Genomic DNA, 12,722 nt, shown 5'->3' with positions numbered 1-12,722 from the left:
ACCTAGAAAGAAATGCAAGTCTCCCAAATCCTTGAGAGCAAACTCGGCACTTAGATCTTTTAATAGCCCTGCCACTGCTTCATCAGATGAACTTGTGACAATGATATCATCTACATAAATCAACATAAATATCGATGTATTTGACTTATTGTAGATAAACAGAGATGTATCGGAGTTAGAAGGAGTAAAGCCAGGCGCTTGCAATTTCTGACTCAGACGTGAGTACCATGCTCTGTGAGCCTGCTCCAGTCCATATAGGGCTTTATCAAACTTGCACATATGGAAAGGCTTACTCTTGTTTTCAAACCAGGAGGTTGTTTCATATATAGTTCCTCTTCCAGAACGCCATGAAGGAACGCATTCTGTACATCTAGTTGTCTAAGGCTCCATCCCCTGAAAACAACAATAGACATCACAAGATGGATAGTGGCAACTTTAACAACGGGACTAAACATGTCCTCATAGTCGATGCCATACCGCTGTTTGAAGCCTTTGGCAACCAGTCTGGCCTTATTGCGATCTATAGTTCCATCAGACTTTCTCTTTATCCTGTAAACCCGCTTGCAATCAATTAAATTTTTACCTTGCCGTGGGGGAACTAAATGCCACGTTTTGTTTTTCTGAAGTGCCATGTACTCTTCTTCCATGGCCTTTTCCACCGTGTATCACCAAGTGCTTCCTCAAGGGTGTTTGGTTCACCTGTAGAGCAAGCTAGACCAAATTTGACTATCTGCTTATAACTAACAGGTTGAATTACCCCTTTTTGTAGCCTTGTACGCGGAGAAGCAGGGGAAGCCGCACTGTTGCCCTCCGCAGAAGATCCAGCCTCTGGATGTGGCGATCCCGAGGCAGACAGGTCTGGCGCTCCCGACGCGTAGTCTCCTGTAGCGACGGGATTTTCTGTGGCGCCTGGTGTTGGTGTACACGTATTTGTTGGAGCAGGAGATCCCGAGCCGCGCGTGTGATCTGCAGCAGGCCCATCATGGTGCAATGATTGCATGGGCCTAGACAAATCTGCGTCGGATCGCTCGCCTGGGGCAGGTCTAGCCGGATCAGCATCGGATCCCGCGCCGGCACCAGATTCCGCGCCTGGAGGCCCACCCGCCTAGCGGCGCACGAAGTGGTGGGGTCCGCCCGCTGGCTAGCGAGACGTGGGCTGGCACGCATCATCAGGCGGTCGACACGGAGTGGAGGCCGCGGCTGGCCCACTTGGAGGGGCCCGTGTGGCGGCCGTTGGCTGGCTGCTGCCGCGCCTCGCAGGTGACGCGAGATACGATGCGCTGACGCCCTGCTGCAGCACGGATCCCGTGGAGGATTCACTGGCGCGCCACTGGGGCATCGATCCCGAGGCCTATCTGTCTCCTGTCGGGCGACACAGCAAATATTGCTCGTTTGGACGATTTTCACCATCGTTTGGAGCGTTTTCTTCACTGTTTTCTTCAATGTTTGCATCTGCATCAGTACAAGACTCAAGAGCACGGTTATGAGGATTAGTCAATAGATGATCATCACAATCATTCCCCCCTTGATCAACACCGGTGAGAATAGGTGGTAGGAGAAGTATTTCTTGACGTAGGAGAGCACCGGCATTGGGATGAAGATTGGCGAAGGGAAATTTTTTTTCATCAAACACGACATCTCAAGAGATATAGACGCGACCCGTGGGGATGTCAAGACACTTGACACCTTTGTGTTGAGCACTATAGCTAATGAATACCCACTGTTTGGATCTAAACATGAGTTTACGATCATTGTAGGGGCGGAGATTAGGCCAACAGACGCATCCAAACACACGAAGAGACGTGTAGTCTGGTTTGGTGTGGAATAGCCTTTCCATGGGAGTTTCATTGTTAATCACACGACTAGGTAGCATATTGATAATGTGGACAACGGTGAGAAAAGCCTCGTCCCAAAATTTAAGGGGCATGGAGGCGCCGACTAGAAGGGAAAACCCAACTTCGACAGTATGTCGAAGTTTTCGCTCGGCTGACCCATTCTGTTGATGGGCATGAGGACACGAAACGTGATGGGATATGCCAAGATTTTGGAAGGATGAGTTGAGTTCTCATACTCCCCTCCCCAATCAGATTGGAGAGCAAGGATTTTGCTCTCAAATTTTCTTTCAACGAGAGCTTGGAAATTAAGAAAAACTTGGCAAACATCCGATCATTTCTTAAGGAGATAGATCCATGTGAACTTGCTATAGTCGTCAATGAAACTCACATAATATGTATGTCTACCAACAGAAGAGGGGGCAGACCCCCATACATCAGAAATAATGAGTTGCAAAGGTTTGGTAGAAATACTAGTAGAAATTGGATAAGGCAATTGGTGGCTCTTAGCTCTTTGACACGAATCACAAATTGTTTCAACATCACGATCCCCAACATATGGGAGTTTATTTTTCGTAAGCAAATGCTCAGCTAAATAAAAAGCTGCATGGCCTAATCGATCGTGCCACCGTGTTGAAGACACTTTGGTGGCACTAAAAGCTTGTTTATTGAATCGTCTAATCTCCGGGATCAACGGGTAAAGCCCACGAACGCATCTATCTCGATACAGCACCCTCCTCGTTGCCTGATCCTTGATCAAAAAGAAGAAATGGTGAAATTCAAGAAAGACATGATTATCAATGGTGATGCGGTGGACGGAAAGAAGATTTTTATTGCCACTAGGAACATGCAAGATTCTTTTTAGATGGATTTTCCTATGAGGGGTTTGAATAATTGAGTGACCAATATGACCAATCTTCATACCTTCTCCACTGGCGGTGTGGATGTGATCTTGGCCGCGGTATTTTTCCCGCATGGACACCTTCTCCAGCTCACCGGTGATGTGGTTGGTAGCATCGCTGTCGATGTACCAGTTTGTGTCGACGCCATAGGAAGCTTCAGCAGCCCCGACCACCTTTTCATCTTGGAATGAGTCTTCATCTTCATCGAACCGGTACCAACAATCCTTGGCGGAGTGGCCCAGCTTACCGCATATTTGGCAGCGGATGGCGTCAAGACGAGATTTGTTGGTGGAGTCGTTCGGTCGCCGGCCGCCCTTGGTATTGGAGTACGAGGGTCGAGCGCCGCCGGGTGCGTTGTTGTTGCCGCTGGTGTTGGCCCCGCCAGGGCCCCTGCTCTTTCCGCGAGGAGGACCGCGGGGACGGGAGCCACTGCCACGCCCGCGAGTGGTCACGTTCGCCGAGGATTTGAAGCCGCCACCGGTCCCAGCCCCTTGGAAGAGAGCCACTCGTTGATCGAACTTGCTCATCTGAGCGAACAGTTTGTCAAGAGTGACCGGGACGATGCGAGCATCTAGGGCAGAGACCAGCGGCTGGTATTCCATGTCCAGGGCGTTGATGATGTAGGAGATGAGCTCGTCGTTGTGCAGGGGCTTGCCGACCGCCGCGAGCTCGTCAGCGAGAGATCGCATGTGCGCGAAGAAGGTGGCCACAAATTGCGTGCCCTTCTGCGCGTTGGTGAGCGCCGCCCGGATGTTGTTGACGCGGACAGCGAGGTCGACGAGAACATCTGCGCCAGCGCCGACCAGAGCTCGTGTGCATGGACGATTGAGGTGACCTGCACGAGCACTTCCTTCGAGAGGTTATTCAGGAGATATCCCAGTACCTGCTGATCCTCTCGGATCCACACGTGGTGAAGCGGTTTGGAGATGGACTCCTCCTTGCCATCCTTGTCCTTGGTGACGACGACTTTGGCCGGTTCGGGCATGCTCCCATCAACATGCCCGAAGAAACCAGCACCTTGAAGCTGCGGCGTGATCTGGGTGCGCCAGAGGATATAGTTGGTGCGGGTGAGGCGCTCGGTGATCTGGCCGGAGAGGGTTGAGTTGGAGGAGCCGGAGGAGGCCATGGTGGGAGGTTTCTGGCAATGGAGTAACTAGATGAGATGGAAGAGGTAGGCTCTGATTACCATGTGAGAGAACGTCGTACCCTGCCTAGAGCGACGGCTTCGTATTATATAGAGTCGGGGCGCAACTCCCGCATAGCGTACAAGAATTGGGTACATTGTTAGAATCCTAACTTGAGGTCCAAGAGATAGACTAGAGAGATACTCCTAGTTACAATAGATAGATCACAACAACCCTAGTCTATAGCTTCGGGTGGACTCCTGGCCTGGCTGAACTCCATACGTGACAGCCCAATCATGTCGTGGTGGATACGTGGCTTAACATGTATCGCCAGTGGCGAAGCTTAAGAGTACAGACAATGTCACACAGAATAGAAGTCTCGTGGCTCTATCTTTATCCTTTTTCTCACTGTTGTGGCCAACATTAACAACGCTCAGGAGCCTACCCGCTACAGTGTGATGTTTTGGCCCACGTTGTCGAAATAGATCTAGTGGTTTGTTGCCTGGCACTTATGCATGTCTTTGACGGTGGTCGCCGCGATTGTGATGTGCATGTGTTGGTGTGATTAACATTTCTCATGTCTTCATTATTTTTCGTCCATTCCAAACAGATTGACAAGAGTTTCAGTTGAGTACCGGAACTGCAAACTGAAAACAATTTTCCTCGAAAAGGAGGTTGAAACACCCGGCCTCTGCAAACCGAAAACATAGCCTACATAAACTCGCATGTTTCAGGAATGTCGCTACCAAATCCCTACGCGCGCCTAAGCTGGTTTCTTCAGGCTAGCACACACAAATACGCACATACATACACACCAGCCCTTCAAACTGTCCGCCATGCTTACTGAGAAGGTAAGCCAGATTTCCCGCGAGAAAAATTCAGATCATACTACATCGAGTTGCCTTCCTACTGGGTACTGTTCCTGACATGAACAAGATTCCTCAGCTCCTCAAATGCATCCATGGTCTCCGTGTCGAATCCTCCGGCAAACTGAAAACCAAAATGAACGGCCAATTTAGAGCACGCGTCATAAGGTTTCCCTGAGAATAGCCCCCAAATAGCCAGAAGTTCTCAGGTAACACAGATAGCATGGAGATTAAACATAAACAAAGAAATCAAGAAGGCAGATGCGATAGTAAGTAACGATAGGTGCTAATCTGATGAATTCTCAAGGCAATGTGTTTGCTGCTGCAATGTGTTACCTGATGAATTCTGAAGGCAAATCTCACAGCCTGAAGCAGCATGTACTCCAGAGCTAGATCCTTATTCAGCGGTCCCATGTACTGAAGCTCCATAGCAACTCTTTTCATGTACATATTTGCTAATTTGACAGAAGCAAATTTGATCTGCAGTGACCAAGGGAAATGGATTACTCTGATGATATTTCCAAAGCACGTTTGCCCGTACCGCGGTATGATAGTAATGTGGCACTAAGAGCTCAAAAACCTACAGAGGGGTGGTATAATAATACAGAAAAGTATACAGCATTTACCTTGCTAATAAGATTGTTGTCAAGCATCCAGTCAATTGGAATGTTAAACTCCTTACACTGCCTCATCATTGCGTCCCTCGTCCTCAGAACGTTGTACACACCTCGCTCCGTCCTGTATTAGGAATGCCAACCAAAGTTCAGTACACAATGTGATTCTACAGCCCAATTTTTTCTTATACTAGTAAACTTGGCCATACTTTTCAGACACCGTTATCATTTTCTTAAGTGCAATGTCACAGGGAAGGCGTGGGTCGTCTTTATAGTTAGAAACCTCCGATTCCAATTTTTTGAGATCTTGGTAGCCAAAAGCCGCTTCTCGTAAAGTGTCCGCCTTCCTCTCGGGCCAATCAAAATGCTTCAGCACTGCTCTCTCATCCACCTTCAAGTAACACAATTAAATGAAAAAAGAGTAACTTCAGTGACTGCTGCAACTGAAAAGAATGCCTGCAGAATGGTAATATTGGAATATGCATACCAGGAAACCGAGTTCATCATCAAGCCATTTCACAAATGCAACCACGTCTTCTATATCTTTGTAAGCTGCATCAGTCACCTCCTTGATCAATGATTTCACAAATTCACCTTGAGTCTCAACATCCGCCTTGATCTGAAAATGGAATGACAAGTCAAAGCACAGAGTCAGTGCAGGAACCAGCTGCTTACTGTTATATATACATTGTATCATGGGTATGGGTTACTGTACTTACAGCCTGCAAATGCGAAGAACGGTTCTCGATTTCACCAATCATACTACTCCGCACATTTGCCGAGTTAGCAGTTTCAGTGATTCCACCCCCAGAAGTATCTTTCTTTGAATCCCTTCTCATAAGTGAATGGTAAAGCTCTGCAACTTGTGGTGCCCTCTTCATGACTCCAGTACTTCTTGTGGAAAACTTAGGCGGGGGAGGCGGAGGAGGTGGCCGGGGTGGATTTACAGTCGATCCATTTGATGGACCAGAATGTGGCAGAGACACTGAAGGTCTTGGTGGAGGGTTTGGAATGCGCAGAGTGCGCTTTTCGACATCCAAGCATTGAAACTTGCATATTTCTGGCTTGCCAAGAGCAAATCTTGAACTATCAGATTGACCAAAATCATACTTGTCCACAAGGAGCTCACGCTTCTCCCTGCTTGCCTGATCCTTATTACAGGATACTGCTTCCTCTGTTGCCTCTGGAAGGCAGATAAAGGTATCAGATTGCCTCCTCTTCACAATGTTCAAGTCCTGTGCACATCCCTTTGATCCACCAAGTGAGTGCCTACGTGTGGGACTTCGCGTTTCTGTGGCTTCAATCCATGCTCTATCAAGAAGAGATTCCTTTTTAGATGTTTGACAGTTTGTATCATTCCGAGACCATTGCTTGATACGTTCGGCAATGCTGAGCCTTTTATCATCAGAACTGTTCTCACCATTTCTGGTGTTGCCATCACAATGATCATCATTACAAGCCATACCATCATTATAATCGAGATCAGTGATTGCTCTGGCTGTTTGATCTGAGCTACAGAGCTCATGACGTAAACATGAATTGATCCACCGAAGATAAGCAAGCTCCTCAACCTCAGTCAGCCGACTCATTTGCAGGCCCTCAACTTGCTTGCTCAAGTTTGCATTGGTGTGCCGCAACAATGAGGCCTCTGCTTGAACCTTGGCGACTATCTCGCTCTGTTGAAAATAAGGAGGACGCAGAAAAGATTAGTTGAAGAAGAACTAGTAGTGTGCTAGAAATGATCAAATTGATATGATGGTACCTCTGCATTCTTTTCAAGGACAGCCAATTTGGACTCTGCTGAAGAGAGCTTGATTGCAAGACTTCGCTTCTGAAACTGAAGCTCTTTGTTTAAACGACGCAGCTCAACAACTTCAAACTCCAAGTTTCCTGAAGAAGATACATTGTCCCCATCCGCACTAGAAGCGCGATTGCCATGCCCATCCAACCTTACAGTTTCTTCATGCTGCTCCACCATAGAAGATAGAGCTGATAGCTGTTCAGAAAGGCTTGTTTTCTCAGCTTCCAATGAAGTTTTAAGCCGTGCAAGCTTGTCAATCTCATTCTTCCTAGAATCAAGCTCCTTCTCAAGTGCCGAAACCCTTGGATTTTCTCTGCATTGCTGCAACTCTGATTGCAAAGCTGATTCTCTTTCCTTGGACTCACGCAGTTGTTCCCTGAGATGGTCCAACTCAAGAAAAAGATCATGAGATGCCGGGGACCTAATACCATGGCAATCAAAGGCATGGGGATGAACTTGAGCACCAGCAGGCGAGCAAGGAAAATCTCCTATCAGAGATCTCTTAACCCTAGATTGGTATGTAATCTGTTGGTTGCTCTGGTTAACATTCTCCACGCTTGCAAGAGGCGGCTTCTTGCTTGCAATAGCTGCTGTCTTCTTGGTTTTCTTGTCGGCTGTGAACCCCTTGACAATTTGGGATCCCCATGATGACCCAAACTTGGGCTTGAGAGGATTTTGGTTACTCTTGGAGTCAACCCTCGATCTGCATGGCTTTGATTGGTTGTCGAACATGATCTCCTCTTTCATCTTTACTCAAGACAAAGATAACTCTGAACACCAACCATGCAACGGTGGCAGAATTTTACTACAATGTCACACTACCTGCAAATAAAAGAGGACGGAAATGAGACTAATTCACCAGGAAGAAACAAATGTCACCACCATAATAGAAAAATAAACGGTATAACAAACTGAAGGACCAGATATAAATGCCCTTCCAACTTTCCCATAAATAAACAAGCACATCAACACAATTTCTGATCAAATTAGTTCTTTTCGCTAGACTCTAGCCAGGACCACGAGCTCTTATCGGCAAGACTCTAGGCAGGGCCATAAACAAACAAGCACATCAACCTTGAGAATGCATTTCTGGTTACTCCCATGAATGCCTTTTATGCAGTGCAGGCTGGGCTCTGAAGGGAGTAACGTTTATCGCTAGCATAGTAGCATTGGAAACTGAATCTATCTATCCCCCAATCTGAGAGGGTGCTTGGATCCAAGGGACTTATTTTAGTCTGACTAAAAATAGTCTCTTTAAGAGGCTAAAGTTCCAAGCACCCCCGACTAAAGAGGAGCTAAAACTAGTCTTGAGACTAATTTTTTTAGTCAGAGGTACCCCTACTAAAATATGGATTAGTCCTCTGTCTCCTCGTTTAACTCCTCTCCTTTAACACATGTGAATTCTGGATTGGAGGGTTTGGAGTATAATAAATGCTCATCTAAGTACGCGTGCGTGATTTTAGTCCCTTTAGTATTTGGATCCAAGCATGGGTGAGGCTAATAAGTTTTAGTCTCACTACTTTTAGTCATGAGACTAAAACGTATCCAAGCATCCTCTGAATCCGCAGTACTCCCTCCATTTTTGTATACAAGGTCACTATGAAAAATACATTTTGCATCTATACAAGGCCACCAACAGTAATCGAGGCAAATATTAATGATGTTTCCTCGTACTAGTAACCCATGGCTTAATTGCTAGCATGCATGTAGTGGATGATAATGACACACTCACCTACTTCCTCTCTCACGGCCACTCAGTTTTCTCTAATGTGCATGCAGCCTATTAATTAACCCGGTAAACAAGAAAACAAATTGGATTGTAAAGCACACGTTAATTTTTATCTTGGTATCTGTAATTTGAGTTTGAGGCCTTGTATATAAAAATGGAGGGAGTAGTATTTACAAGAAGCAAATTGCAAACAGAGATCGTAGTATCGTAGAGGCCTGAGCAATCAAGTTCAGTGGTATGAGGCCGCACATCGAGAAGCAGCGGATCCCAAATCCTTGCTGCCCAGCACAGCACATTTGCCCCGAAACAACAAGCATGGCAAAATCGAACCTTTGAGCTTAAGAATCGAGCTTAAATAGTACAGTAACTATGTACTAGTACTACATGCCAGTTGAGATGAGTGATTTTCAGACAAACTTACCTCCCATCCCGCTGCTGGAACGCGGCGGACCGGTGTCCGGCGAAGAAACAGTGGGGACTGTCAGAATACCTTCCGATGCACCTGAAAACATTGCACGAAAACACGAATCTGAGCTCGAGCAGCAAACCCCCTCTGAATCCAGAAACCCCCACCCAAAACAAACAAACAAACACGCTCCAAGCCCTGAGCTTGAGACCTACCCGCGGCACCCCGGACAGAGCCGCGACCTTGGCCTCCCTCCCTGGAAACCGAGCTGAGCAGCTACTGATGAACAGAGAAGGGGACGGGAGCAGGGCGAGGGGAGGACGAGGAGGAGGAGGTGGAGGGTGGACGCGACAAGGGAGGGAAGGGAGGGCAGGGCAGCTTCGGATGCTCGCCTCTTTCCTGCGTCCCCCTCCCCACGCCCAGGATTTTTCTATGGGGCTCCTCGCCGGATTCCGAGACGAGGTCGCGGAGGGTTCGAGGATTTGCTGGCCGCCTTCTCTCTCCTTGGTCTGGTCTGGTCTGGTCTGGGTGAGAGAGGTGGGTTTTGAATTTTGAAATGAGGGCGACGCGAGGCTAGGGCACTAGGGCGAGCGGGTAGCCGTAGCGGCCAGGGGACACGTGCGACAGGCCGACGCGCAGACACCGACAGGTGGAGCCCGTCTCGGGCAGTCATCGGCTTTTTCGTCTGACTTTGTTTGTTTGTTTTCTCTGCGTGCCTGCGTGTGCAGCGCTGCTGCCCTTCTTCGCTGTCGGAATATAACGTCTTTTTGTACAAGATAAATATATTAAAGAATAGGAACAAATGCAGAAACTACTCCTACGTACTCGATGTCATGTGGATTTCTACGTGCATTTTTTTCCTTGACGTAATAGGCAGGCGCTCTGCCAATTTTCATTAAGATGGAGAATACCAAAAGAGTTCAATACAAGCTATATGGGCGTGTTTGGTTGCCGTGTGCTACAGTACCTGTGTTGCATACCCTTCTCCACTCAGCCAGGCTCTGAAAAAACAGTCTCATATGCGACATCTGCGAGTTGTTTGGTTGCCTGCATATGGACTTCCTGCATTAGGAGATCAACTTTGGCACGTTGTTTGGTTGCCTGCATTGTCTCGGCACATGCAACTACACGTTGTTTGGTTGCCCGCATGGGGTATGATTAAGAGCTAGCACTTGCACTTAGCACATGGAGTCGTGGACGAGCGACCCCGTCGGTGGCACGGCGAGCGACAACGTCGGCGAACTAGTTGCGGTGCTCGCGCAAAGACAGTGGACAGAGGAGGAGAATGCAGTGCTCGCGCCATGGTATCGTCAGTGCAGTGGACGAGAGAGGAGGCCGAGATGATCGACGTCGGAAACGACTCCAGTGTAGTAGGTCGAGAGAGAGGAGGCGAAGATGATCGACCCCGTCGGCGGCGCGGCGAACTGTAGTGTGCACGGAGGCAGAGGACACAAGAAAGCAGTGTGCGCACCATTGCAGCGTTAGTGCAGAGGACGACAGAGAGTGGGCCGAGATGAGCGACGCCGGAAACGACTCTAGTGTAGTAGCACGCGGAGATCAAGGGGAAGGGCTTCAACGTCGAGAGGGACGAATATGAGGGCTCTGAGCAGACGATAGAGGAGCTCGACATGGCGGCGTCAATGCAGTAGACTGATATTCAAAGAGAGATGAAGCTACGATCGTCAAAACCAAAAACTTACAACACGAATGTTGTGAGGAACCGCGAGATTAGGCTGCTGGTCAAAAGAAAATTCAAATGATCGATCGTGCGCGAAGAATCTGACAAAATTTGTCCAGAATAGCTCCAAACGGGAACACGCGATTAAAAACTTATGGCCGACGAAACTATGAACCGATCGCCTGAATGGAACCGTAGCATCGAGGTGCATCTTTTTCATGTAGAGCTTACCTCGAACCGAAGCACCGTTGTGTAGATCAGAGGGACAAGGAAGAGAGGAGATTAGAGAGAAGCTTACTCGAGGTTGAAGAAGACCTCAGGTAATCACCTCGCATCCCTCCCGTCTCCACTCGTGCAAGGGCCCGCTCGCTTGCGTTCGCCTCGGCCTGGCTCGCAAGAAACTGCCGATCTGAGCGTTTCCAGTGAGCCAGACCCAGAGGTGCTTTAAGTTTCGTGCTATGCACGCTCAACAGTAAAACTAGACAACCAAACAACCCATTCCCTTCCCGCGCGGGCCTGGTTGGGCCTCATGCAGGCAACCAAACACGCCCTATATTTACAAAAGGAATAGTAACAACAATAACAAATCCTTCCGGTCCCAAACAAGTTAGGATAGATTAGGATTAACACTCACAAGATCTCGAAACCAAGTCATGTTGCTGTCACAATATACACGTATTCTTGTCCATAGTTAGTTCTTTGGTGACAAAAGAAAAATCCAGTACCAAAGCAAGATGATCAAGAATGACTTACGTCGCTCAGCGGGTTCTCAACATGGAAGGGCTCCACGACAACCTCCATAGGGACCTTCGTTGGCTCCAGCCAGTCGAGATGTTGATACGGCGTCGGACCTCCATCGGTCCAAGCTCGTTCCTGGCTGCCCGCGTCGGATCCTCTGGCCCTGTGTACGCATACATCGGAGTCTACCGAGCTGCCATCGGGAGGACACGATGCGACACCCAAGTCCTGAGGATGTGCTCCCCCTTGAGCCCGCGGTCCTTCAGGGGAGGCTCTAGCTTCAGCGAGCTCCTAGGTGCTCTTGGATAGGTAGTCGAGGGGAGCCCAAGAACCTAGCTTCTTTGGAGGCTCGTTGACGAAGGCCGCCAGGTTGTCCCAAGGCCGGAAGCATAGAACCAGACCTAGTACCATTCCCGCATAGATTTCGGGAAGGCGACTAGAAAGGATTTTGTCGAAGGCCAGAGTTGCAGGTTGCCCCTGCGAGGTTGCAGATGGCTTCGCCATTCATCCACACCCGCACCCGGAAGAAATAACAGAACAAATCGAAGTGGGGAGCTCTCCTGTGAAAACACTCATAGAACATAATGAAGTTCGCGGCATGGAAAACTCCATTCGGCCGAAAAAAAGAGGAGCCCGCGCACGAACCTGTGCAGCGGGAATCCGAGCCCCTGGCCAAATAACTCCTGATGGAGCACGTGCTCGGCGGCGGCGGGGCTTCGGCCCTGGGCAATCTGCGCGCCACGTTCATTGGCATCTACTTCTTGTTGGAGATATGCCCTAGAGGCAATCATGTATGATGATATTTCCTATGTGTTTATGAATAAAGATAGTCCTTGGACATTATCAATGATGTGTATCAGCAAGTACGTGACTTGTTTGTGGGACTATGCATTGTATGATGACTGTCCTAAAAGGTCCCTAGTCGAAAGGGCTGTGTGGACGCGCCGCCACCTAGACTAGCATATGACACGGTCGATGGCTTGGTCTCACTAGCCATGGGGCATTGGATGCTAACCGGATAATAATATGGAC

General features: G+C 48.5%; 1 protein-coding gene across 1 annotated transcript; it reads right to left on the bottom strand.

Moving 5' to 3' along the window:
- Window positions 1–4,479: 4,479 nt before the first annotated feature.
- LOC123166345 (protein CHUP1, chloroplastic) lies at window positions 4,480–9,821 on the bottom strand. Its single transcript, XM_044584132.1, has 9 exons — window positions 9,490–9,821; window positions 9,290–9,370; window positions 7,101–7,961; window positions 6,058–7,014; window positions 5,826–5,957; window positions 5,548–5,729; window positions 5,351–5,462; window positions 5,061–5,204; window positions 4,480–4,848 (listed from the first exon to the last, which is right to left on the bottom strand). The coding sequence occupies exons 3-9, from the start codon at window positions 7,884–7,886 to the stop codon at window positions 4,765–4,767; spliced, it is 2,397 nt and encodes a 798-aa protein (XP_044440067.1). The 5' UTR covers window positions 7,887–7,961; window positions 9,290–9,370; window positions 9,490–9,821; the 3' UTR covers window positions 4,480–4,764.
- Between the last annotated feature and the right edge of the window lie 2,901 nt (window positions 9,822–12,722).

Source organism: Triticum aestivum, chromosome 7D (genome assembly GCF_018294505.1).
Source record: "Triticum aestivum cultivar Chinese Spring chromosome 7D, IWGSC CS RefSeq v2.1, whole genome shotgun sequence".
Taxonomy (NCBI): domain Eukaryota; kingdom Viridiplantae; phylum Streptophyta; class Magnoliopsida; order Poales; family Poaceae; genus Triticum; species Triticum aestivum.
The sequence above is the reverse complement of the archived record's forward strand: the minus strand, read 5'-3'. Positions and strand labels throughout refer to the sequence as shown.